The sequence below is a fragment of the Pongo abelii genome, chromosome 20 (assembly GCF_028885655.2).
Source record: "Pongo abelii isolate AG06213 chromosome 20, NHGRI_mPonAbe1-v2.0_pri, whole genome shotgun sequence".
NCBI classification, from domain to species: Eukaryota; Metazoa; Chordata; class Mammalia; order Primates; family Hominidae; genus Pongo; species Pongo abelii.
Window position 1 is genome coordinate 61649555 of NC_072005.2, and position 23613 is coordinate 61673167.

The window sequence follows — 23613 nt, forward strand, 5'->3', positions numbered from 1 at the left end:
ATAAAGGGCGAGGACAGAGACTAAATATCCTGTCACCTCCTCCTCCCCCTGCCCACTATGCGAGATAACGGGGCGCGTGAGGGGCGGGGTGGGCCCTGCTCCAGCTGGATCACCAGCCACCTCCGGGCACAGGAATCCGGACCCTCCTCCCTCTGATCCTGGAGTCCTAGACCCCTCCTCCCTCAGACCCAGAGAATGCCCAACCTCCCAGCCTCCTCCTCCCTCAGTCCCAGGACCCTGGGAGACCCTAGCCACTCCCTCACACAAGGAGTCCAGGCCCCCAGCCCCCTTTTCCCTCAGACTCAAGTGTCTCAGCCCCCAGCTCCTCCTCCCTCAGACCCAAGAGTCCAGGCCCCGAGCCCCTCCTCCCTCAGACCTAGGGGTCCAGGCCCCAGCCCCTCCTCCCTCAGACCCAGGAGTCCAGGCCCTCAGCCCCTTCTCCCTCAGACCCAGGAGTCCAGGACTGAAGGGGTGGCCTGCCCCTCCACACCTGTGGGTATTTCTAGTCAGGTGGGACGAGAGACTGAGAAAAGAAATAAGACACAGAGACAAAATATAGAGAAACAACAGTGGGCCCAGGGGACTGGCACTCAGCACACCAAGGACCTGCACCGGCACCGGCCTCTGAGTTCCCTCAGTTTTTATTGATTATTATTTTCATTATTTCAGCAAAAAGGAATGTAGTAGGAGAGCAGGGTGATAATAAGGGAAGGTCAGCAAAAAACATGTGAGCAAATGAATCTATGTCATAATTAGGTTCAAGGGAAAGTACTATGCCTGGACGTGCACGTAGGCCAGATTTATGTTTCTCTCCACCCAAACATCTCAGCGGAGTAAAGAATAACAAGGCAGCATTGCTGCAAACATATCTCGCCTCTCACCATAAGGCGGTTTTTCTCCTATCTCAGAACTGAACAAATGTACAATTGGGTTTTATACCGAGACATTCAGTTCCCAGGGGCAGGCAGGAGACAGTGGCCTTCCTCTATCTCGACTGCAAGAGGCCTTCCTCTTTTACTATCCACCTCAGCACAGACCCTTTACGGGTGTCTGGCTGGGGGACAGTCAGGTCTTTCTCATCCCACGAGGCCATATTTCAGACTATCACATGGGGAGAAACCTTGGACAATACCCCGTTTCCAAGGGCAGAAGTCCCTGCAGCTTTCCACAGTGCATTGTGCCCCTGGTTTATTGAGACTAGAGAATGGCAATGACTTTTATCAAGTATACTGCTTGTAAACATTTTGTTAACAAGGCATGTCCTGCACAGCCCTAGATCCCTTAAACCTTGATTTTATACAACACATGTTTTTGTGAGCTCCAAACTGGGTCAAAGTGGCTGGGTCAAAGTGGCTGGGGCAAAGCTACAAATTAACAACATCTCAGCAAAGCAATTGTTTAAAGTACAGGTCTTTTTCAAAATGGAGTCTCTTATGTCTTCCCTTTCTACGTAGACACAGTGACAGTCTGATCTCTCTTTCTTTTCCCTACACAGGCCCCCAGCTCCTCCCTTAGACCCAGGAGTCCAGGGCCCCAGCCCCTCCTCCCTCAGACTCAGGGTTCCAGGCCCCCAGCCCCTCCCTCAGACAAGGAGTCCAGGCAGGCCCGCAGCACACTCTTCTCTCAGACTCAAGAGTCTGGACCCTCAGCTCCTCCTCCCTCAGACCCAGGAGTCCAGGCCCCCAGCCCCTCTTCCCTCAGACCCAGGAGTCCAGGCTCCCAGCCCCTCCTCCCTCAGACCCAGGAGTCCAGGACCCCAATCCCTCTCCCCTCAGACCCAGGAGTCCAGGCCACTCAATAAATGTTGTTGATTAATTTGAGGATGCAGCTGTGCTGGGGGGTAGCTCTCAGTCAATAACACTGAGAAATCCATCCCTCGTCCACTTGGAAACCCAGGAATCTGGTTTCTGGCTTCCTCTGTCCACCACTCCTGGGCCTTTCTCTCCCAGCCCTGGAGACGGACATAGGACAGGAAAGATGCTTGGACACACAGAAGGGTGGACACAACTTGCTTTACTTGAACCATCTGGGTGCTGACCAGGCCCTGGTGAGGAGACATCCCAGCCCCTAGTCAGCCACAGGGTGCCTGGGAACAAGGGGGCCAAAGTCAAGGGCCTGAGACTCAGGGTCAGATCCTAGGCTGGGTTTAGAGCCTCAGAAGTGGAATTTGGAATTCTGAGAGAACAATCTAGAATTCTAGGAATAGACCATAGAATCTCAGAAATGGAATTTGAAATTCTACCAACATTCCCGGGGTGGGGGTGGCAGGTACTGAGTGGGAATGATTAGAATAAAATTGAGGACTCTAGCAGCGGACTTAGAATGGTATCAGCGGGTTCTCATCCTACAACCTGACTTTGGAAGTTGGAGATAAGGGGTGTCTAGGGGTTGGGTCAGACTCCAGTTTTGGAGTCTGACTCACAGTTGGGCAGAGCCAAGGCCCCCTGAGGCTGAGTCAGAACCTCTGAGAGTGAACCTGGAGCCTCAGAGGGCAGCTGGCACGGCTCACAGTGTGGGGTCCCGCCCTGCAGAGGCTGGGTCAGGCCCTCAAGGGCTGGGCTGCTGGCTTCAAGAGGCTGGGCCAGGACGTCAAGGGGCGGAGTTCCAGGTTCCACAGCTGGGACAGTGTTGCCCAGAGCCGATTCCTGGGACTTGCAGAAACGTGCGAAGATCTCTGAAGGCCTAGCTCCGGTCTGTGGAGCGAATCCAGCTGCCTGAGCTAGCTCCCCGACCCGGGTGTTGAATCCCTGCAGCTGCTCCTGCCGCAAGTCCACCAGGTACCTGCGGATGGGAAGCGCCCTGTCAGGGACCCAGATTTTGATCCCCAGCCAGGATGTTCCCCACCCGCCATCCCACTGGCTCACCGGGCTAATTCCACAATCAGGTTCCCTCCGGGTGCCACACAGGCCCCAAGCTCAGGGATGAGAAGATGGACCATCCTACAGAGAGGACAGAGGACAGGCTGAGATTCAGCTCCAAATCCAGAGTGAGGATGGGGCTCTGGGAACCCAGACAATGAGGGAGGAGGGGTGGCAAAACTGGAGTCTGGGTCCTGGGAAAGAAGGGAGCAGGAGGTCTGGACTCTGGGGTACCAGGGAGGAGGGTCTGAGGGAGGAGGGGCTGGGGGCCTGGACTCCTGGGTCTGAAGGAGGAGGGGCTGGGAGGCCTGGACCCCTGGGTCTAAGCAAGGAGGGGCTGGGGGCCTGGACTTCTGAGTCTGAAGGAGGAGGGGTTGGGGGGCCTGGACTCCTGGGTCTGAGGGAGGAGGGACTGGGGCTTGGGTTCCAGGATCTGAGGGAGGAGGGGCTGGGGCTTGAGTTCCAGGGTCTGTGTGAGGAGGGGCTGGGGCTTGAGTTCCAGGGTCTGTGTGAGGAGGGGCTGGGGCTTGAGTTCCAGGGTGTGAGGGAGGAGGGGCTGGGGGCCTGATCCTGGGTCTTTGTGAGCACAGCTGCCTCCCCACTTACCCACAGGCCACATAGAGGAGCTGGAATCGGCCGTTGTAGCAGCTCTTGTGGTGGAGAGTCTGAGCAGAATTGAGCGGCAGGAAGTGGATGGTGAAAGATTCCGGGGTGGGGGCTGCTGGGGGAAGGGGATAGACAGGCGGAGCCATAAGGGCGGAGAGCCAGAGAGGTACACAGAACTGGGCAGAGCTGGGCAGGCACACAGGACTTGGAGATAACACTTTTTGTCCTCTCGCAGCTTTTTAAAAAATCTTTCCTCTCAGGTGGGTTCCTGGAAAATTCTGGGAAGGTCAGCCCAGCAGGCAGAGACTCACTGTACAGATCAGGCAACTGAGACTCTAGAGAGGGAAAGAGGGTGGGTGGCCAGGGCCACATGTGACATGCCCTGTCAGATGGACACTCAGGGAGGGCCAGGTTGGAGGATGGCTGGAAGGAGGCCCAGCCATGATCCAGGGTGTGGGAGGCTGTCCAAGGGGGAGCTGGGACCCAGCACCCTGTGAGAATATTCTTGGATAGCTTAGCCCTCTGCAGATAAGATTAGAATTCTACTAGTGGAATTCAGAATTCTAAGCATGCTCTCAGAATTTAGGAAAGGGAGAGAAAGAGAGAAAAAGAGACAGAATATCAAGAAGCCGTCACTTGCCCAGGCATTCCAAATCATGTCAGTCCACACTCCAGTGTGAAACACCTGGAGGCTGGAGTCCCTGGCTTACCTGTTGTTATCCCTGGCTTACCTGGAGTCCCTGGCTTACCTGGAGTACCTGGCTTACCTGGAGTCCCTGGCTTACCTGTTGTTATCCCTGGCTTACCTGGAGTACCTGGCTTACCTGGAGTACCTGCCTTACCTGTTGTTGTCCCCGGCTTACCTGCAGTCCCTGGCTCCGGGCTTCCCTCCGCGTGCTGCTGCTCCTCCGGGTCCCCCCGGGTGGCTCTCGCGCGCCCCCAGGCGGCCACCTCGCGGAGCAGCTCCGTCACGTTGTGTTGAGTGATCTCCCCGGCCGTCTAACAGTAGAAGGGGCGTGGCCAGACGTCGGGGCCAGGATGGCGGGGCGAGGCTTAGAACGCTGGGAGTCCTCCGTCCAGGACTAGAACTCCCGCAGCTGCTTGGAGGATGTGGAGTGGGGCGGGACCTATCCCGCGGGGATGGAGCCTGTTCCCTGAATGGAGTCGTTCCCACCAAGCGACGGGCGGGGTCTGGAGCTGGGGGCGGGGCCTGCTGTGGAGGCGGGGCCTTGCGCACCCACCGACCCCCAGCCCCACCTCTACCCCCAGTCCCAGCCTCGCCGCGCACCTTGACTAGCTGGCCGTTGCTGGTCCGCAGGAGGCTCTCGTCGTCCGCTTCAATGCCGAAGGCCACGAAGGGCCCCGTGGCGATGTCCCCCCAGTACCCGCGCGCTGCCACGCGCTCCCCACGCTGGAAAAGGAGGGAGAGAGGAGGCAGGTGAGGTCGATGTTGGGGACCCTGACTCCTAGGACTCCGAGAAGCAGCAGTGGGCCAGGACAGGCAGTGGACACGCACGTAGCTCAGGAGGCGACCGGACGCAAGGGTCCGGTTGGGTACATGATAGGCGCTGGAGTCCCTGAGTTCAAAGGCGACGCCTGTGTCCCGCCAGCGTCGGAACTCCTGGGGGTGAATGACTTGGGCCTGGGGTGGGGGGCGGGAAGAAGGGAGCCCTCAATGAACCGAGCGTGGAGGGACCCCTACACCAGCCTCCCTCAGACCCAGGAGTCCAGGTCCCCAGGCCCTCCTCCCTCAGACCCACGGAGTCCAGGCCCCCAGCCCCTCCTCCTGGGCCCCTCACTCCGCGGTCATGCAGCTTCATGCGCAGGTCCCAGTCGCTGACACCGCGCCGGGCGTCGTAGCGGGAGCCCAGGTAGTGGCGCAGCCGCGAGTCCCAGAGGCGGTTCATGGGGAAGGCCTCGGGCCCTTTCTCACAGCCAGCCCAGAAGCGGAACACGGCCTCCAGGGCATCCCGCTCGCGGAACTGCGGGGCCAAGCACGCGGTGGGAGAGAGGGAGGCAGAGAGGGATGCAGGGAGAGCGGATTCTAATTGACCCTCTCTTCCATCCCAGAACAGGGGAACCATTCCCCCGTTTCTCGGATGGAAAAACTGAGGCTCTGAAAGCAGAAGCCACCTCCTGCCCCCAGACCAAATCCCACAGTGGGAGTCGGGGAACTGGGATTCGAACTCCCGAGCCCGCCGCCTGCTCCATCAACGCGCGTCCTTTGGACTGCGCACTTCCATTCTTCCCGCGGCCACCCGATCCCAGATGGAGGCCGGGCGGCGGCACCTTGAGGGCGCGGAGGCTGAGCCAGGGCAGCTGTTCCTCCAGGCGGTCGGGCTCGGGGACGAGGTGCGCCAGCAGGTCGGCCTGGGCGCGCACGAAGGCGGCCACTGGCGGGCGCAGCAGCGCGTTCCCCCACACTTCCAGGAAGGTCTCGCTCCGCTCTACGGAGAGAGGGAGATAATTGCGGGAATGTGTGGAGGAGGGAGCCCAGAAATTACACCCTTAACATGTTATTATGTCATAGTCATATAATGAAAGCAATGAACCCCCGCAAACTCCCCACGCATCCCAAAAACTACATGAAGAACAGGGCCGGACATGGTGGCGGGCGCCTGTAATCCCAGTTACTCGGGAGGCTGAGGCAGGAGAATCGCTTGAACCCGGAGGCGGGGGTTGCAGTGAGCCGAGATCTTGCCATTGCACTCCAGCCTGGGCAACAGAGTGAGACTCCGCCTCTAAAATAAATAAATAAATAACCACCTAGAAGAATTAGAGTTGCAGATTCCACACTCACTGCAACAGAGAATGTTTGGGGGAAAAGATAACAATACAACAGTAAAAAATAATACAAATTGTAAAATATGGTGTAAGCATTTACATTGTATTATATATTATAGGTAATCTAGAGATGATTTGCGGTGTATGGGACCATGTGTACAAGCTATTTGTGAGTACATCTTTTCTGTTTTGAGACAGTGTCTCACTCTGTTGCCCAGGCTGAATGCAGTTGTGCCATCATAGTTCACTGTTACCTCGACCACCTGGGCTTAAGGGACCCTCCCCCTCCAGCTTCCCAACTAGCTGGGACTAGGCATTAACTACCACACCCAGCTAATATTTTATTTATTTATTTATTTATTTATTTGAGACAGAGTCTCACTCTGTCGCCCAGGCTGGAGTGCAGTGGTGCCATCTCGGCTCACTGCAAGCTCAGCCTCCCAGGTTCACGCCATTCTGCTGCCTCAGCCTCCGGAGTAGCTGGGATTACAGGCGCCCGCCACCACGCCCGGCTAATTTTTTTTTTTTTTTTTTTGAGACAGAGTCTCGCTCTGTCGCCCAGACTGTAGTGCAGTGGCGCGATCCCGGCTCACTGCAAGCTCCACCTCCCGGGTTCATGCCATTCTCCTGCCTCAGCCTCCCGAGTAGCTGGGACTACAGGCGCCTGCCACCACGCCCGGCTAATTTTTTGTATTTTTAGTAGAGACAGGGTTTCACGTGTTAGCCAGGATGGTCTCGATCTCCTGACCTCGTGATCCGCCGGCCTCGGCCTCCCAAAGTGCTGGGATTACAGGCGTGAGCCACCGCGCCCGGCCAGAGTTTCGCTCTTGTTGCCCAGGCTGGAGTGCAATGGCGCGATCTCGGCTCAATGTAACCTCTGCCTCCCGGGAAAATAACCAAACTTTTTAATTGTACCATTGAAATGCCAGAATCCCTCTAGGAGGGGGAGGAGACCAGTGGTCAGAATGCCTGGGTCCTAGCAACAGACCTTGCAGCCCCATCTTCTCCGGTTCCTCCAGGGCTAGGCTGAAGATCAGCATGTGTCGGGCCACAGCTTCCAGATTATTCTCCAGCACAAAGAACTAGAAGGACGGACAGGGCAGAAGAATTCTGAGACCTGTTTGCCTGGGCCCTAGGAGACCCAGAAGAGCAGGCCCTCAGCTCTCTCCTTCCACACACCTGAGTTCTGTACACCAGCCTCTTCCTTCAAACACAGAAGTCCGTGTCCCCAGAGCTCTCTTCCCTTCCGTTACTCAGAAGACCTGATCCTCGAGCTCTTCCCCACTATAGAACCCAGGAGTTCCAAACCCCAGCCCCTTCCTTCCCCAAGACGCATGGGTTCACTCCCACCTTCCGCCTCCCTCAGATCTAGGAGTCTCCAGCCCCTTCATTCCTGGACCTGAGGTTTTAGAATTTCAATCCCTTCCTCCCTCAAGGACTCGGGAATCTGGGCTCTCATCTTCATCCCAGCTCACGTTGAACCTCCTGCGAGGCCAGAGCTTCGCTCGGGACAGGGTCCGCAGCAGGTGCCGTCCATCCACAGAGCCCAGAAGCAGCACATCTAGCTCGGGGGTCCTGTGCACCGTATCGGCCTGGGAGTCTGGGTCCACAGGAGGACCTGGCAAGATGACAGCCAGCTGGGGCACCATGGTGGTTGGCAGAGCGTCCACCTTAGCAGCCCCTATAACAATGGACTACAAATCCCAGTAGGCGTTCCGCCCGTGGCCTAGGTTCTAAGGGGAGGTGTTTCCTCTGAGTATTCTGGGATTCGTAGTCCGCAGACAGGACCTCGGGGCTGCCGCTTGGAGCGCGCCCTCTGCCGCTGGAGCGTTGGAGAACGTTAGCGCACCCCACTGCCACCGACGCTGGGACTACGAGCTCTAAAAGGCCGTCTGCTCAGGCAGGGAAGGCAGACGGTGTATCAGACCTTGCGTGCTGAGACTTACTTTCAGCCTGCAGGTCCAGGGCCGGGGACAGGCCCCACCAGGACACGGAGCCGAAACCCCTGCCGGAGCCGGCAGGTGTGGTCATCACCCTGCGGAAAAGACATTCTGGGAATCCCACACATTGCCCGCCCCGCTCCCCTCTCACCGCCCCTCACTTCTCGCCCCTTTGCCTCCACATGATACCCTGCCCACACCTTTATCCTCCAAATATCCCGGGACGCCCCTTCCTCTCTTCTCAGTGCAGCACTGTGGATCCGCGGCACTCCACAACCGCTGCCCAGAGTCCCCGCCCTTTTCGATGAATCAACCAATGGGAGCATGTAGGATGGGACCACAGAGAGCAACTGACCAATGAGAGTGAGCGAGGCCCGCCCTCTACAAACTTTTGGCCAATGGGAGCACTGAGGGCTAGCCTTCCCCCACACCTAGGAGAAGAAGGCGTGTGGACGCGGTTGTCATGACGACGGCCCTGGCGGGGGAAGGGGCGGGGCTGGAACAAGTTGGGGCGGAGTCAGGGTCGGTCCAAATTTCCGGAATGGGGGAGGCCTTGGGCTGATTAAAATTGAGAGTGAACGCAGCTTAAGCTTATTTCTTGTTTTTTGTTTTTTTTCTTTTCTTCATCTCCCTTTGCTCGTACGTAACTGAATTTTGATCAATTCAAATAGAGTGTCTAGACTTTAGACGGCAGGCTTCTGAGCCCGCTCCCCGCCCCAGCACAACGTGGGCTCTACCATACAGAACAGCCCACAGGCGGGACACTGATGTGCAGGTCATTAAAAATTCAGGGATTTGTGAGCTGGTTATTGTCACATGAAGCAATAATTTAAACTTACGGCTAGATCCTTTTGTAGTTTCTAAGCGGGATGATTGGGTGTTCAAGCGCATGTGTGAGATGTGCCTCCCTCAAACCTTGTTACGACATCAGCACATTACTCTTCTGACATGAACAACAAAAATTACAGGTAAGTTCTGTAGTCGTACAGTTAAATGAACTGCATTAAAATAAGGGTAAGTCGGCCGGGCGCGGTGGCCACGCCTGTAATCCCAACACTTTGGGAGGTCAAGGTGGGCAGATCACTTGAGGTCAGGAGTTGGCGACCAGTCTGGCCAACATGGTGAAACCGCGCCTCGACCTTAAAAAATACAAAAATTAACCGGGCGTGGTGGCACGCACCTGTAATCCCAGCTACTCCGGAGGCTGAGGCAGGAGAGTCTGTTGAACCTGGGAGGCAGAGGTTGCAGTGAGCTGAGATCGCGCCTCTGAACTCCAGCCTGGGCGACAGAGCAAGACTCTGAGCAAGGCAAAGTCTGAATGAGGCACATCTTTAGATCACCCCAGCACCCAGCACTAGGCTCAGCGCCCAAGGGGACTTGGCTCTCTGCCTCCTCTCCTTGCCCAGACACATGAGCTTAGACCAGTCACCCTTTCTGAGCCTCAGTCTCCTGCTCTGTGAAATGGGAATGTAGCGTGCAGCTGGCAGAGGTGCAGCGGATCTGCCTCCTGAGGGCAGATCTGGGCACTGGGAAGACAATACCTACTAGGGAAACGAAGGCTGAGACCTCAGCAGTTCCTGCAGAATCAGGCTGGCTAACCAGCCCCTTCCAGGCCAGCTCTAAGCCTGCAAGAGCCCCAGATCCTGGCTTTCTCTCTGGAGAATTAATACCTTTCGTCCCTATTTCTCCCACTCTCCCAACATATTCTCAGCAAAGGCGCCAGAGTGATTTTTTTTTTTTTTTTTTTTTTGAGACGGAGTCTTGCTGCGACACCCAGGCTGGAGTGCAGTGGCGCGATCTCGGCTCACTGAAACCTCCGCCTCCTGGGTTCAAGCGATTCTCCTGTCCCAGCCTCCCAAGTAGCTGGGACTACAGGCATGTGCCACCACGCCCGCTAATTTTTGTATTTGTATTTGTATTTTGCATATATATATATATATATATATATATATATATATATAGAGAGAGAGAGAGAGAGAGAGAGAGAGAGAGAGAGAGACGGAGTTTCACTCTTGTTGCCCAGGCTGGAGTGCAATGGCGCGATCTCGGCTCACCGCAACCTCCGCCTCCCGGGTTCAAGCCATTCTTCTGCCTCAGCCTCCCGAGTAGCTGGGATTACAGGCATGCGCCAGGACGCGCGGCTAATTTTGTATTTTTAGTAGAGACAGGGTTTCTCCGTGTTGGTCAGGCTGTTCTCAAACTCCCGACCTCAAGTGATCCGCCCGCCTCGGCCTCCCAAAATTCTGGGATTACAGGCGTGAGCCACTGTGCCCGGCTGTATTTATTTATTTATTTATTTATTTATTTATTTATTTATTTATGACAGGGACCTGCTCTGTTGCCTAGGCTGGAGTACTCCAGCCTGAAACTCCCGGGCTCAATTGATTCTCCCACCTCTGCTTCCTGAGTAGCTAGAACTACAGCCACGTGCCACCATACCTAGTTAACTATACAAATTTTTAAAATAGTGAGGTTTTTCAGGCTGGTCTCAAACCCTGGGCCCCAAGCGATCCTCCTGCCTCCCAAAGTGCTGGGATTACAGGCCTGAGCCACTATGACTAGCCTGTTTTCTTTTCTTTTCTTTTCTTTCTTTTTATTTTTCTTTTCCCTTCTTTCTTTCTTTTTCTTTCTTTTTTTTTTTTTTTTTTTTTTTTTGACAAGATCTCCTTCTGTGGAGCAGGCTGGAAGGCAGTGGCATAATCACAACTCACAGCAGCCTCTAAATCTTAGGCTTAAGCCATCCTCCCGCCTCAGCCTCCCTCCCAGGTAGCAAGTTCTACAGACATGCATCACCATGCCCAGCTAATTTTTTTCTATTTTTTGTAGAGACAGGGTCTCACTATGTTGCCCAGGCTGGTCTGGAACTCCTGGGCTCAAGCAATCCTCCTGTCTTGGCCTCCCAAAGTGCTGGGATTAAGGCATGAGCCATCGTGCTTGGCCTTGTTTTCTTTTTAAATTGGTGTAAAACACACATACTATTAATTGGGAATGACATTTAGTACACTCACAATGCTGTGCAACCATCACCACTGTCTAATTCCAGAACTTTCTCATCACTCCAAAAGAAAACCCGTACCCCATTTATCTCCCCATTTCTCTCTCCTCAGTCCCTGGCAACCACGAATCTACTTTCTGTCTCTGTGAATTTGTCAGTTCAGGAGATTTCTTTTGGATGGAATACTGCACTATGCAGCCTTCTGTGTCCGGCTTCCTTCCCTTCGCATAATATTTTCAGGACTCATCTATGCTGAAGCATGAATCAATGCTTTCTTCTGTTTTTATGACCAAATAATATTCCACTGTTTTTCTCCCTAACCTTTGCAAGCTTCATTCCTTCTTGTCATTCAAGTCATGGCCCAGACTGCACCTCCTCAGGAAGGCTGCCCGTGACCACCCTCCCTGAGTTATCTCAGCCTTTTTACGTTTTGGTCCCAGTGTGGACTGCCATTTCAAATGGTTTTATTCTTCTATCACTCTGCTTTCTTGTTGAGACAGAGACCCAAGGACCCCACTGTCATCATCTAAATCAATCCCAGGATTTAGAAACAGGCTTTCTGGCTGTGTGATTCTGAGCATTTCACAGGAACTCTCTCTCTTTTTGTTTTTTGTTTGTTTGTTTGTTTGTTTTTAGATGGAGTTTTGCTCTTGTTGTCCAGGCTGGAGTGCAATGGCGCAATCTCGACTCACTGCAACCTCCGCCTCCTGGGTTCAAGCGAGTCTCCTGCCTCAGCCTCCCTAGTAGCTGGGATTACAGGTGCCCGCCACAACACCCAGCTAATTTTTGTATTTTTAGTAGAGACAGGGTTTCAGCATGTTGGCCCAGCTGGTCTTGAATTCCTGACCATAGGTGATCTGCCCACCTCAGCCGCCCAAAGTGCTGGGACTACAGGCGTGAGCCACCACGCCCAGCCCAAATTTTCTAAAGCATAGTTTGGACTCATTTGTCAACTGGGAATAATTATCATGTTTATTTCATGAGTTTGCTGTGAGGATTATTATTGGCAGTAATAGTAGTAACATAAAGAGCTGTCTTCATAAAGACATGCTCTACACCAACACACACACACATACACACACACACACACACTCTCACACACATGAAAAGTTACTGAATTCCTTTGGAGAAAAATTAAAAATCTCATGGATATGATAGTCTGTGTAGCTGTTCTATTTTCACTTTCCCCATTGGCTACCAGGAAGCTTAGGAGCAAGTTTGTTTGCTGCCTCCTTTTTTGGTATGTGGGGGTAATTTTTGCCTCATTCTCCACTTAATCTGCTGCTCAGAGAGTTCTCTGGCCAAATCTTATAGGTCTTTGTTCGCCACCCAAAATTCTGTATGGGATGAGATAAGGTAGAAGCCAATGGAACTATCATCTTTGCTAGAAACAGAGTAGGAGGCAGCATTCGTTGAAAGAACAATGAGGTCGGATGAGGCGGCTCATGTCTACAGTCCCAGCTACTCAGACAGGAGGATCGCAGGAGTTTGAAACCAGCCTGGGCAACATAGCAAGACCCCATCTCTAAAAAAAAAAAAAAAAAATTAGCCAGGCATGGTTGCATGTGCCTGTGGTCCCAGCTACTCAGGAGTCTGAGGCAGGAGGATCCCTTGAGCCCGGGAGGTTGAGGCTGCAGTGAGCTATGATTGCCCCACTGCACTCCAGCCAGGGTACACAGAGAAACCCTGTCAAAAAAAGAAGTAAGAAGAGGCTGAGACAGGAGAATCGCTTGAACCCGGGAGGCAGGGGTTGCGGTGAGCCGAGACTGCGCCATTGCACTCCAGTCTGGGTAACAACACCGAAACTCCGTCTCAAAATTAAAAAAAAAAAAAAAAAGAAGAAAACAAAAGAAATAGAAAAGAAAGGAAAAGACGAAGGGCTGGGCGCGGTGGCTTATGCCTGTAATCCCAGCACATTGGGAGGCCGAGGCGGGCGTATCACGAGGTCAGGAGATCGAGATCATCCTGGCTAACACGGTGAAATGCCGTCTCTACTAAAAATACAAAAAAATTATCCGGGTGTGGTGGCAGGCGCCTGTAGTCCCAGCTGCTCAGGAGGCTGAGGCAGGAGAATGGCGTGAACCCGGGAGGCGGAGCTTGCAGTGAGCCGAGATCACACCACTGCACTCCAGCCTGGACTACAAAGCGAGACTCCGTCTCAAAAAAAAAAAAAAAAAAAAAAGAGAGAGAGAGAGAAAGAAAGAAAGAAAAGGAAAGAGAGAGAGAGAGAGAAAGAAAGAAACAAACAAAAAGGAAAAAAGAAAAGAAAAGAAAAGAAAAAAGAAAGGTGAAGTTGAAATCATTGTCTTTCCTTGCTTAACTCCGTCCTCTCTCGCAGGCTCTGGAGATTTTATTCCCTGGCTCCGTGCCTCTCCTTTGTTTTGATGACAGTAAGTCGCTGGGGGGGGGGGGGGGGTCAGGTCTGTGTTTGTATCTATTCTGGGGCCCCAGCACTCAACAGAAAACCTCAGGGAATATGGAATGGAAGGAAGAAAAAAAGAGAGGGAGGGAGGGATGCAGAAATGGGTATGAAAATCGATGTGAGTCATGGGTGAGCAAGCGAGTGGATAAATTCATGGACAAGCAAGGGAATTCTCGCGGACTCCTCACAGCCAACATGTGGCAGGAATTATTATTATCCCAACATTCTCCAGAGGAGGAAACCCAGGCTCAGAGTGGTGAGTGAGGAATGAACGGGTGAGAGTGTGAGGGAGTCCACGAGGTCAGGCCAGTCTCTCTCAGCGGCTTTCAGGACGAACAGCACTCACACTGCCCTGTGCGCGCCCATTCCTGGAAACGAGGTTTCCTCTTGGGCCCCAGCCCTTGCCCACCCCCATCAAGGAGCATGGGCCCAGGCCACCGGAGCTGCTGAATATTTATTTGGCCCCAGGAGCAGTTGCAGGGATGGGCTGTGTTGGAAAAGAGAGGAGAGCAGACGAGGATGGCTGATTGTCAAAGCAGGGGGCAGGACCCGGGGGCAGGAGAGACCAGGCTGCCTTCCCTGCCCAGGGGTCCCTGGGGCATCTGGGTGTGTCCGCGTGCGGTCGGGGGAGTGTGCTGGAAAGTTGTGGTGATTGGCATCGTTGGGGGTGAGAAGACAGGAATGGTTCAGATGGTTGGGGTGGAAGGTGGGGGGAGGGTAACTGTTAGAGGAAGCTTAAGGGTGGGGGGGCTTGGCTTTGGCCGGTCTCGGGAGTCTGGGGTCAGGGGCTAGAGTCCAAGCTTGGCCCGGGGCTTGGGGTGGGAGTCAGGGCGCAGGCAGCAGCCTCACTCGGTCCGGGGGCCGCAGCGAGTGCCACTGGGCAATGGGCCGCCGCGGGTTGGCCAGCATGTCCGCCCAGTGCCGCAGGCCAGCCCCGCCGGCAGCCGCCCCCACGGCCACCCTCCCGATGGCCTCGTTCTTGCCCAGCTTGTCGTAGTCCAGCACGGTCAGCTCCACCTGCACCTTCTGGGGTGGGCCCGGGAGGAAGAGGAGAGAGGAGCGTGAGGGGAGGAGGCCCCGGAAGGGGCGGTGTCCGTTTTCACGGCTGAGGGTACCTCTCGCTGCCACCCGAGGGCTCGGGGCCCCGGAGCTCGGGACGGGGGAGGGGGTGGGAGACGAGAGGGACGGAGCCTGCGGTGAGGAGGACGCTCTGGCGCCTTTCTTCCTGCGCAGCCAGGTTTCTAAGGAAATGAACCCTCAGGACTCGGTTGCGGAGCGGGTGTGTTCGGCGCCTCCTAGGGGAGCAGCCTCCTAAGAGCCGCAAAGCTGCAGAACTTTAACAGGGGTCGGGCTAGGGTAGGCGCCGTCCCTAAAGAAGTGAGGGGAGGTCTCTTTTTCTTAGAACCATGTTCCTGAAGAGGGCGGGGCATCCTGGTGGGGGGGCGGGGCATCGTGGTCCCGTTTAGGGGCGGGGCATCCTGGTCCTGCTTGGGGGCGGGCCATCCTGGTCCTGCTTGGGGGCGGGGCATCCTGGTCCTGCTTAGGAGTGGGGCACTCTGGTCCTGCTTGGGGGCGGAGCATCCCGGTCCCGTTTAGGGGTGCGGCATTCTGGTCCTGTTTAGGGGCAGGCTATCCTGGTCCTGCTTGGGGGCGGGGCATCCTGGTCCTGCTTAGGGGCGGGCCATCCTTGTCCCCCTTGGGGGCGGGGCATACTGGTCCCCCCCCTTGGGGGCGGGGCATCCTGGTCCCGCTTGGGGGTCGGCCATCCTGGTCCTGCTTGTGGGCGGGGCATCCTGGTCCTGCTTAGGGTGGGGCATCTGGTCCCGCTTAGGGGTGGGGCATCTGGTCCCGCTTAGGGGTGGGGCATCCTGGTCCTGCTTGGGGGCGGAGCATCCTGGTTCTGCTTGGTGGGGCGGGGCATACTGATCCTGCTTAGGGTGGAGAATCTGGTACTGCTTAGGGGTGGGACATCCTGGTTCCGCTTAGGGGTGGAGCATACTGGTCCGGCTTAAAGCAGATAGGATGCCCACACCCAATTTTAAGGAGTCTCTTCCTGGAGTGGTAGAGGCTTCCTGTCCTCATAGGAGGAAACAGACTGAGAGCATAACCTCAGACCCCCTCACCTGGTTTCTAGGGAGATGCTAAAAAGTCTCCCTCCGCCTAGCAATAGTGATTACTAAAGGTCTGGACTCTTGGAGAAGGGCAGGTTTGAGCTCACCTGGACTTGGTCACAGGGCACCTCGAAGCTGAAAGCTTCGTTGTAATAGGGGTTCAGAGTGTTCTTCTTGATGGTGGTTTTCTTCTTCCGCACCTTTTTGCCGCCCTGCAGCAGGTGGACCTTGACGTATGGATCTGGGGAGAGGAAGGAGTCTTATAGCACTCCACTGCTGAGTTCTTGGACCAACATAGAAACACTGCCTACACCCTTCGGGTCTCCCTAGCTCTATGCCAAAATCCATGCCTTCCACGGCAGCCTGGGCCTCCCTGTCCCCAAAGAAACCCTCGAGGCTCAGAAACTGTCAGAACGGGAACCCACCCCACGCCATCCCCACACACCCCACTCCCTTCCTTCCCACACACCTGACAGTCCTCCTACGTCCATCTTCTTCAGGTTTTTAGCCTCCAGGACAATGACGGTGAGCTTCCCGGCCGTGGGGACATAGCGGAGGGAGAAGCAGATGTCACCAAGCTTCTCCTGCTGAAAGAAGGAGAGGGGCCCATCACCAGAGCCCCGGCTCCACATCCATGCCCCCTCAGGGGTACAATCCACGCCGCCCCGAGGGTCTGGAAAGCCTATGATCTGATTGGCTCAGAATGTTGTGGGCGGGGCTGGGCCTGGGGGGGCGTGGCTCGGGGCGTGACCGCGCATGCTCACCTCCTCCCGCGGAGCCGCCTGCAGCTCCCGCCAGGCCTGCACTGGCCGCCCCAGGTCCACGGAGCTCATGGGGACCCGCACCTCCCCGATGGCGTCATTGCGAGAGAAGCGGTCGAAGTCGTACACCGCCATGACCAGCACCCTGCCCCCCAGCTCCACGTAGGGGACCTGGAGTGCACAGAGAATCCGCAGTAGAGAGCAGGAATCAGAGATAGGGTGAGGCACAGCACAACCAGAAGGAAGGCGTGGAGTGAGGCAGCGAGGGTCCAAGCGAACAGTTAGGGGAACCCAAATGGGGAAGTCCAGGGATCCATGCGGAAAAAAATCACGGGTCAGTGGAACCCAAATGGTACCGCCCAAGGACCAGGCTACAGCCCAGGAGTCAGTAGTGCCCAGGGTCCAGTGGAATAGCCCCAGAGCTGGTAGCTGCCACCTGAGCTGTGGCCGCCTCCAGGAAAAGCGGAAGGGGTCGGTCCCTACTGTTCCAGGGACTGGGCACAGGCTGTGGAACACGGAGCCTGAAGGCAGGAGCTCACCTTGAAGGCGAAAGTCTCCCCAAAGTGAGGGTTCAGCGTCTGCCGATGCACCTTGGTCTCGTACCGCCTCCGTTTGTCTGGCAGCAGGTAGACCCGCACATAGGGGTCCGAGGAGCCACCAAGATCCAAGGCTGCCAATCCCATTGCTTGCAGAATGCCCACCAGCAGCTGCAGGGCCCAGGCACAGTGGGGGAGGTGGGGAACACTAGTCTTAGCTTCCCTTCCAAGGCTCCTTTCAGAAGGGGTTGGAACCCCCGGGATCCTCCCTCTAAGGCATCCCCTTCCTCCACACCCACCTGGCCACTCTGGAAGTCATAATCCAGGGAGTACTGCAGTCGTCCTAGCTCATGCTTATCTGTCACTTGCTGCCCTGGCCCGGATGGTGCTGGCTCCAGCTCCTCCACTTCTGGCTGCACCTTAGGAAGCCAGGGGTAAGGGTAGGTGAAGTCTTCCCCTGATAGCAGTATCCTTCAGGCTCAGAAGCCAAGGGAGGCTCACAGGTCCCTTGGGCTATATCTGAGCGCTCACAGGCTAAGCAGAGTCAGTATTTGACTAGTGCTGTCTGCCACAGGCAGGAAATAGACATGGTAACACAGATGCAGTATGTTTGTGAAGGTTTGATTAGTGGTGTCTGCTATGGGCAGGGACTAGACATGTGTTTGTCATGCTTAGATTAAAATAAGTGCTGATGGTGTCCCATTGCCCACAGGAATAATGCAGGTTTTATTTCACATGCTAATGGATGTGTACTTGGGTGCTAGTCCAAACTGCCATGTTTACCTGTGATCTTAGCACAGCAAAACATGGAGGAGAAATGGTATATTTACTGTGTACTTGCCATTCTAAAGTGGAATGAAAAAGCAGAAGGTGTCTCCTTAACCTAGGCCAGCAATTCTTAAAATTCAATGTGAACCTGAATTCCCCTGAATCCTGTGGCAAAATGTCTGAGGTCACCTCTTCGGGGATTCTGACTTAATAGGTCAGGTGCTAGCGCCAGAATTTGCATTTCAACAAGGACCCAGTGTGATTCTGCTGCAGATGGTCTTTGAAAATCACTGGTTTAAGGGATAGGGATGGGGCTGGACACCAGGACCCTAAATGGCATCCTTTACGGATACTAATTGAACAGTTCCTTATTGAGAAGGAAGGAGGGGAAATACCAAGTTAGTGACCACAAACTTGAGGCTCAGAGAGGGACAGTGAATTCTCCAAGGTCACACAACCAGGGAATGGTCCTTCTTGGTTGGAAACCTAGGGCTGTCTGGCTCCCAGGCAACCACTGCACTCTGCACTGAGAGACTTAATTTTCAGACCCTGCAGTGACCACTTTCCATTCCAACGGCCTCGTCCAATGCAAATGTCTTTTATCCTCTCCAGGCTGCTGCTGCACTGGCCTCCTCCCTGGATTCCTCACCGCAGATCTGTCCTACACAGGGTTCCAGAGGAGTCATCCTAACACCATCTGACCCTGTCCCTCTCATGCTCAAAACATATTTGTAGCTTTCATCACCCTCATGACATGGATACTGCTGAGTTCTCCAGACACTTCACTCCAGAGTGCAGCTATTGTGAAAAACGACTCTTTGTTCCCCACATAAGCCTCAGAATTTGGATATGGGGCCTGAATCTGGATATGGGGCCTCAACACATGCTCCAACTTGGACTAGAATGTCCTTCTCTCTGGTCTCAGTTAACTCTGTCCCTCAGGTCTCAGTGCAGAAGTGACCTCCACCACGAAGCCTCCTCTGTCTAACCCTCTGTTTTAAACTTTTTCTTAGTGTAAATATGTCCCATTTTCTGAAAAAAATCAGCATATTTTAAAGTATTCTGGCACAAAGCTGGTTTTCAGCTTTCAGAGCCATTTATTTATTTATTTATCTATTTATTGGAGACAGAGTCTCGCTCTGTCACCCAGGCTGGAGTGCAGTGGCGCGATCACAGCTCACTGCAGCCTCCACCTCCCGGTTTCAGTGCCTCAGCCTCTCGAGTAGCTGGGATTATACCACGCCACCATGGCTGGCTAATTTTTTGTATTTTTAGTAGAGACAGGGTTTCATCATGTTGCCCAGGCTAGTCTCAAATTCATGACCTCAGGCAATCTGTCCACCTCAGCCTCCCAAGTGCTAGGATTACAGGCGTGAGCCACTGCACCTGGCCCAGAGCCAAATATTTATACGTTTCTGTAGGTTTCTATACAGTGGGATGCCTTTTCTGCGCTCCTATGAGACCCTGTAGTATGGCACATATTACCCTGTGTGGTGAGTGTCTGTGTCAGTGCCTGACTCCCCCACCATATTGGGAAGTTCTTGTGAATAGCAACTAGTTCTGTTCCATCTCCAGGTCCCCAGAGTCCAGTTGAGGGCTAGACACACAGGGAGGATGAGCTAGTAAGCTGGGTTCCTATAGGAGGGAAGGGAGCAGGGACTGGGACCAGCTGGCCCATTGAGAGGAGCAGGGTGCGGGAAGGGGCCAGGTGGAGGGGCTGGGCTGGGCCACACCTTGTCTATGTAACTCTGGCCCAGCCCCTTCACTTCCTGAAGGTGGACCTGGGCTTGGGCCTGGCTCTTCTTGCCTGTCCGCCTCCGACAGCTCTTCCGGTAAAGACAGAAACAGCAGCTGAAGACGAGGAGGCCTGAGACCAGCACGATGGTGGCCAGGGCCCAGGGGGGCACTGCAGAGGGGTGGAGACAACACACATTGAGGCCTGGGCAGCGCGCTGGCTGATTCAGTCCTGATTACACGTGGAAGCTGGAATGCTGGCCTCCTTTTCCCTCCAGCCATTTTCATTGCATTTCTTCCTGTGTTTTTCTTCCACCTAATGTGGCCTATAGAGAGATTCGATGCCCTAACCCAGGCTGACACCATCTGGATTTGTTTGCTTGTTAGTTCTGCCTTTCCTTACCCGACCCCGTCCCCCATTTCTGCTCAACTCCTGATGCTTTTACAAGAAGCCCTGCTCCTCATCGGGCCTGTTTCCTTATCTGTAAAAGAAAGGCTAGGTGGACCTTCCAATTCTAAGATCCCATTCCATGCAACACCCCTTGATCCGGTTTCGATTTTTGTTGCAAATCTGTTCCTTCCTTTTTCCCCATTTCGTTCGCATTCCGGTTCAGGATGACGACCCGCGATCCCAGCCGGATTTTCCAGCCCGCCTGCCCGAGTACACCCGTCCGAATCCCGCCCCTCGGAATCCTGGCCGGGCTTTCTCTCTGCTCGGGCCCCCCCGCCCCCGGGTCTTGCTCACCTGGGCCGTGGCTTATGCGACTGGAGTCGGGAGGCGTGTTGGGCGATGGAGGCCCCGGGGTTGGGGGCTCCGGGAACATGGTGGCGGGGTCCTAGAGTCTTTTCTGCAGAGACACTCAAGCACCCTAGTCCCCCATTCCCACCCCAGACGTCCTTTGAGCCCCACGCACAACAAAGAACTCCAACTCCCATGAGGCTCCTGCGCGAATAGCCGCGCAGAAACCGGACAGCCACCGCGAGTCATGCTGGGAGTTGTAGTACCAGCCTCCCCGCACTTTAGAGGGGGTGTCCAGGACCTAGTTCCATCCCAAAGGGATACCCTCTTCCTCCACGGCCCCACAGGCATCCCGCTGACTTCTGCCTCGTCCTCGCCCCTCCGCAGGGTCTGAACTGGAAGCGGGCGAAGGCAGGCGTGGGAACCAGCGGACCGCGTTGCCCAGAGCAACAGCCGGGCTCCTCTCAAGCGGGCTGAGAGCAAAGCTGGTTGCCCTGGCAACGGTTTGTTGCCAGGACAACGGGCGGGGCTGACGCACAGACGCGGAGTCCCGGCGGGGCAGGCTCGCTCCAGGGCCCACCGGTGCCTGGGAACCCCCCAATAGCCCGACTGGGATCCTGAGGTCCCGCGAGGTGGGGAGGGGGCAGCCTGTGGTCCGAGCGCCCACAGCCTACTGCTCCCTCCGCACCTAGTCCTGGGAGCTGAGACGCAGGTTCCCTCTTCCCTCTCCCCAATTTTGCTGGAGGGCGGGTCGGGGGCTGCCCGGTGCCTGTGCTGAGCCCCCTCATCCTTCTTGGCCTGTTGGTCTCTCCACGCATCCGTGCTGCTCTCGTGACCGCCTCGGTCTCCACGCTGTCTCTTGACCCCAAATAGGTGTCTTCCCTGTGTCTGCCTCCCCAACCCGCCTGTCTCTCTTGCCTATCGCCTGGCCTCTGTCTCCAGGGTCTCTTCCTCTCCCCTCCGCCTGCGCCCCCCTCCCCGCCCTTGGCTCTTTGTCTTCTCCATACCTGTCTCGCGTCCCCAAATCCCTGTCTCTCCGCTTCAGGCTCCAGCCCTCCCTCTGGTTGTCCCTCCAGTGCCCCAGCCCCCACTCCCACACCCCTTTCCTCTAGGGATGTGGATGCGGATGGGCTGAGGACGGGGGTCCCAGCAGCTCCTACCTGCTCGGCGGCTGGACGGGACACTCCCGGGAGACGCCGAGGCGCCAGCCCCGCCCGGACCCCACCCCCTGCACGTGGGCGGTGGCGCTGTCCCGGGTGCTGATCGCGGAGCTCTGCGGGGCGGGGGGAGCCGCGGAGCGGAGCTGGATCCCGTGCGCGCGTATGTGCCCGTGTGCGTGTGCGCGAGTGTGTGGTGTGTATTGTGTGTGCCCGTATTTGGTCTCGGGTAGGCGGAAAGCCCTGCCCCGCCCCTCATCCCGCCTCCACCCGGGAACCTCGATGACGCCCACAGATGTTTATCCTGCTGCCTTAGAATTTTCTGCCTTCTGGTCCAGTCGTTGGCCGTCCAGACCACTCCACTCCTCCCGCCCCAACACACACGACACACACCCTGTATAGCCCAAAGAACGGCATGCCAGGATACTCAGTCCTAGGACCTAGGAGACCCCAGACCCCCAATGGAGACCCAGACTCTGCGGGGTTCAGCATCAAAGTCCCCAGCTATCAGCCCCCAGACATCGCCCTCTAAGTTCCCCTAACACCAGTCCCAGGAGGCGGCCAGTGCAGTGGCTCACACCTGTAACCTCAGCACTTTGGGAGGCCGAAGCAGGAGGAATGCTTGAGCCCAGGAGCTGGAGACCAGCCTGGGGAACATAGCAAAATCCCGTCTCTACAAAAGTGAGCCAGCATGGTGGTGCGCACTTGTGATCACAGCTACTCTAGAGGCTGAGGTGGGAAGCTTACCTGGGCCCAGGAGGTTAAGGCTGCAGTGAGCCACTGCACTCCAGTCTGGGCAACAGAGCAAGACCATGTCTCAAAAACAAAAAAAAAGAACAAAACAACAACAACAAAGAAGAGTAAAAGAAAAGCTCAGAAGGCAAGTCCCCAAGCACCTAGCTCCAGCGAGCCCTGTCCATACTCCATACTGGCCAGACCCTGGACACAGACGTCTGGACACTGCCTTCTCTGAGAGACTCAACCACCTAAACCTACATTTTTTCATGTGCAAATGTGTGGGTCCCTCTAGTCCCCTCCTGGACGTTTGCCTCTATCCCTAGATACCAGGAACCCATCCCTACTCCCAATCCAATATTATTTCCAGACCCAGAAATCCATGGGACAACTGTCTCTGGGGAGAACAGTGATTTAATAAATTATGGGATAGAAGGAAAAATATATGTGGATGGTGGGGTTCAGGGAGACCTTGGGCACAGGGACTCCCTCTGACTCCAGATTATAGAAGACTGATTTGGTTTCTGAAGTAAAATCGGGGCAGGATCCTTCCTGCCTTTGGTCCTCAAGTAGCCAGAACTCCAGACGCAAATTCCTTCCTGCCTCAGAATCCAGGCTCCAGCCTGTTTCTTTCTGCATCCAGGAAAGACCTAGGGAATCCAAGCTACCATCCCTCTCCTTCTTCAAGGAACCAGGAATCCAGATCCCCAGCTCCCATAGGACTCATCTGAAGCCCACCAGACCACTCTCTCCTGGGGAAACCAGAGTTTGGGATCCCAGCCTCCTCTTCCCACAGCACCCAGGAGTCTGGGAGCCCAGCCCTCTGCTCTTCCAGGACTCTGGGCTCAAGTGGGCATCCAGAGCTTGAGGATGCCTGGGCTGCGGACCCAGCCCCCTCGTCACTTAGACCTCCAACTTGTGGGTCTGGATGGCGGCCACGTTCTTGTAGATGAGGTTTTCCACATTCTCATACGTGACTTCCTTCTTGGCTGGGGCCTGGGCTGACTGTTGGAGGAACCGCAGGATGCACTGGTGCAGGAATACGTACTGAGCCTGGGAAGCAGGCATGGGAGTGAGAGGCGTCCCCCCAAGTCTGGGCTGCGTGGAGTGCCAGGGTCCCTTGTCCCACTGCCTCCCATCCTGTGTCACTGAGGGGCTGCCTCACCTCAGTCTGCACCATCAACGGCCGACTCTCTCTCATCTTCCTCACAAAGCTGAAGGGCCCAAGGAGACCCTCGGACTGCAGCTGCCGGAGCAGGACGTCCAGGGCAATGAGGGTGCCTGTGCGACCCACGCCAGCACTAGGCAGAACAAGGGAAGGGTCAGACCAAGGGGCAGGAGTGTGAGGGTCCGGGGTCATGGCTGATTGGAGGGATCTGTGTTTGAATGATGGCAATAACTATGCCTGCTCACACCTGTAATCCCAGCACTTTGAGAGGCTGAGGCCGGTGGATCACCCAAGGTCAG

General features: G+C 55.6%; 3 protein-coding genes, 2 long non-coding RNA genes and 1 other non-coding gene across 19 annotated transcripts in view; 3 read left to right on the forward strand and 3 right to left on the reverse strand.

Annotated features, from left to right (window-relative positions):
• Positions 1 to 1996: 1996 nt before the first annotated feature.
• On the reverse strand, positions 1997 to 8514 carry DNAAF3 (dynein axonemal assembly factor 3). Of its 10 annotated transcripts, none has more exons than XM_024237457.3 (12): positions 8378 to 8514; positions 8195 to 8283; positions 7724 to 7866; positions 7237 to 7330; positions 5754 to 5911; positions 5264 to 5446; positions 4981 to 5106; positions 4753 to 4875; positions 4328 to 4463; positions 3465 to 3579; positions 2865 to 2939; positions 1997 to 2781 (listed from the first exon to the last, which is right to left on the reverse strand). In XM_024237457.3, exons 1-12 carry the CDS (start codon positions 8512 to 8514, stop codon positions 2394 to 2396), a joined length of 1767 nt encoding a protein of 588 aa, XP_024093225.3. In that variant the 3' UTR covers positions 1997 to 2393. The 10 variants fall into 10 exon arrangements, with proteins under 10 accessions (XP_024093225.3, XP_063575791.1, XP_054395039.2 ...); XM_063719721.1 differs by having other exon boundaries at positions 3465 to 3576; positions 7724 to 7929; XM_054539064.2 differs by having other exon boundaries at positions 3465 to 3576; positions 8389 to 8496.
• Positions 4477 to 8772, forward strand: LOC112130127 (uncharacterized). Its single transcript, XR_002912436.3, has 3 exons — positions 4477 to 4902; positions 6368 to 6417; positions 7268 to 8772. It is a non-coding gene; the product is annotated as an uncharacterized LOC112130127 (long non-coding RNA).
• Positions 8773 to 9033: 261 nt separating this feature from the next.
• Positions 9034 to 9137, forward strand: LOC112130249 (small nucleolar RNA U13). The gene has a single exon (XR_002912523.2). It is a non-coding gene; the product is annotated as a small nucleolar RNA U13 (small nucleolar RNA).
• Positions 9138 to 13771: 4634 nt separating this feature from the next.
• LOC134760662 (uncharacterized) lies at positions 13772 to 18853 on the forward strand. The gene is made up of 2 exons (XR_010138523.1): positions 13772 to 13861; positions 18394 to 18853. It is a non-coding gene; the product is annotated as an uncharacterized LOC134760662 (long non-coding RNA).
• On the reverse strand, positions 13832 to 21678 carry SYT5 (synaptotagmin 5). Of its 5 annotated transcripts, none has more exons than XM_024237459.3 (9): positions 21415 to 21678; positions 20261 to 20384; positions 19515 to 19687; positions 17313 to 17432; positions 17017 to 17184; positions 16481 to 16648; positions 16186 to 16303; positions 15824 to 15957; positions 13832 to 14631 (listed from the first exon to the last, which is right to left on the reverse strand). In XM_024237459.3, the coding sequence occupies exons 2-9, from the start codon at positions 20337 to 20339 to the stop codon at positions 14431 to 14433; spliced, it is 1161 nt and encodes a 386-aa protein (XP_024093227.3). In that variant the 5' UTR covers positions 20340 to 20384; positions 21415 to 21678; the 3' UTR covers positions 13832 to 14430. The 5 variants fall into 5 exon arrangements, with proteins under 5 accessions (XP_024093227.3, XP_024093228.3, XP_054395046.2 ...); XM_024237460.3 differs by having other exon boundaries at positions 16186 to 16300; positions 21415 to 21632; XM_054539071.2 differs by having other exon boundaries at positions 16186 to 16300; positions 21262 to 21632.
• Positions 21679 to 22544: 866 nt separating this feature from the next.
• Positions 22545 to 23613, reverse strand: part of PTPRH (protein tyrosine phosphatase receptor type H) — a 28622-nt gene continuing 27553 nt past the window's right edge. The window contains exons 19-20 of the mRNA XM_063719801.1: positions 23312 to 23447; positions 22545 to 23199 (exon numbers count right to left, since the gene is read on the reverse strand). Coding sequence (XP_063575871.1) covers positions 23050 to 23199; positions 23312 to 23447 — 286 coding nt within the window. The 3' untranslated portion in view covers positions 22545 to 23049. The remainder of the gene's footprint in view (positions 23200 to 23311; positions 23448 to 23613) is intronic.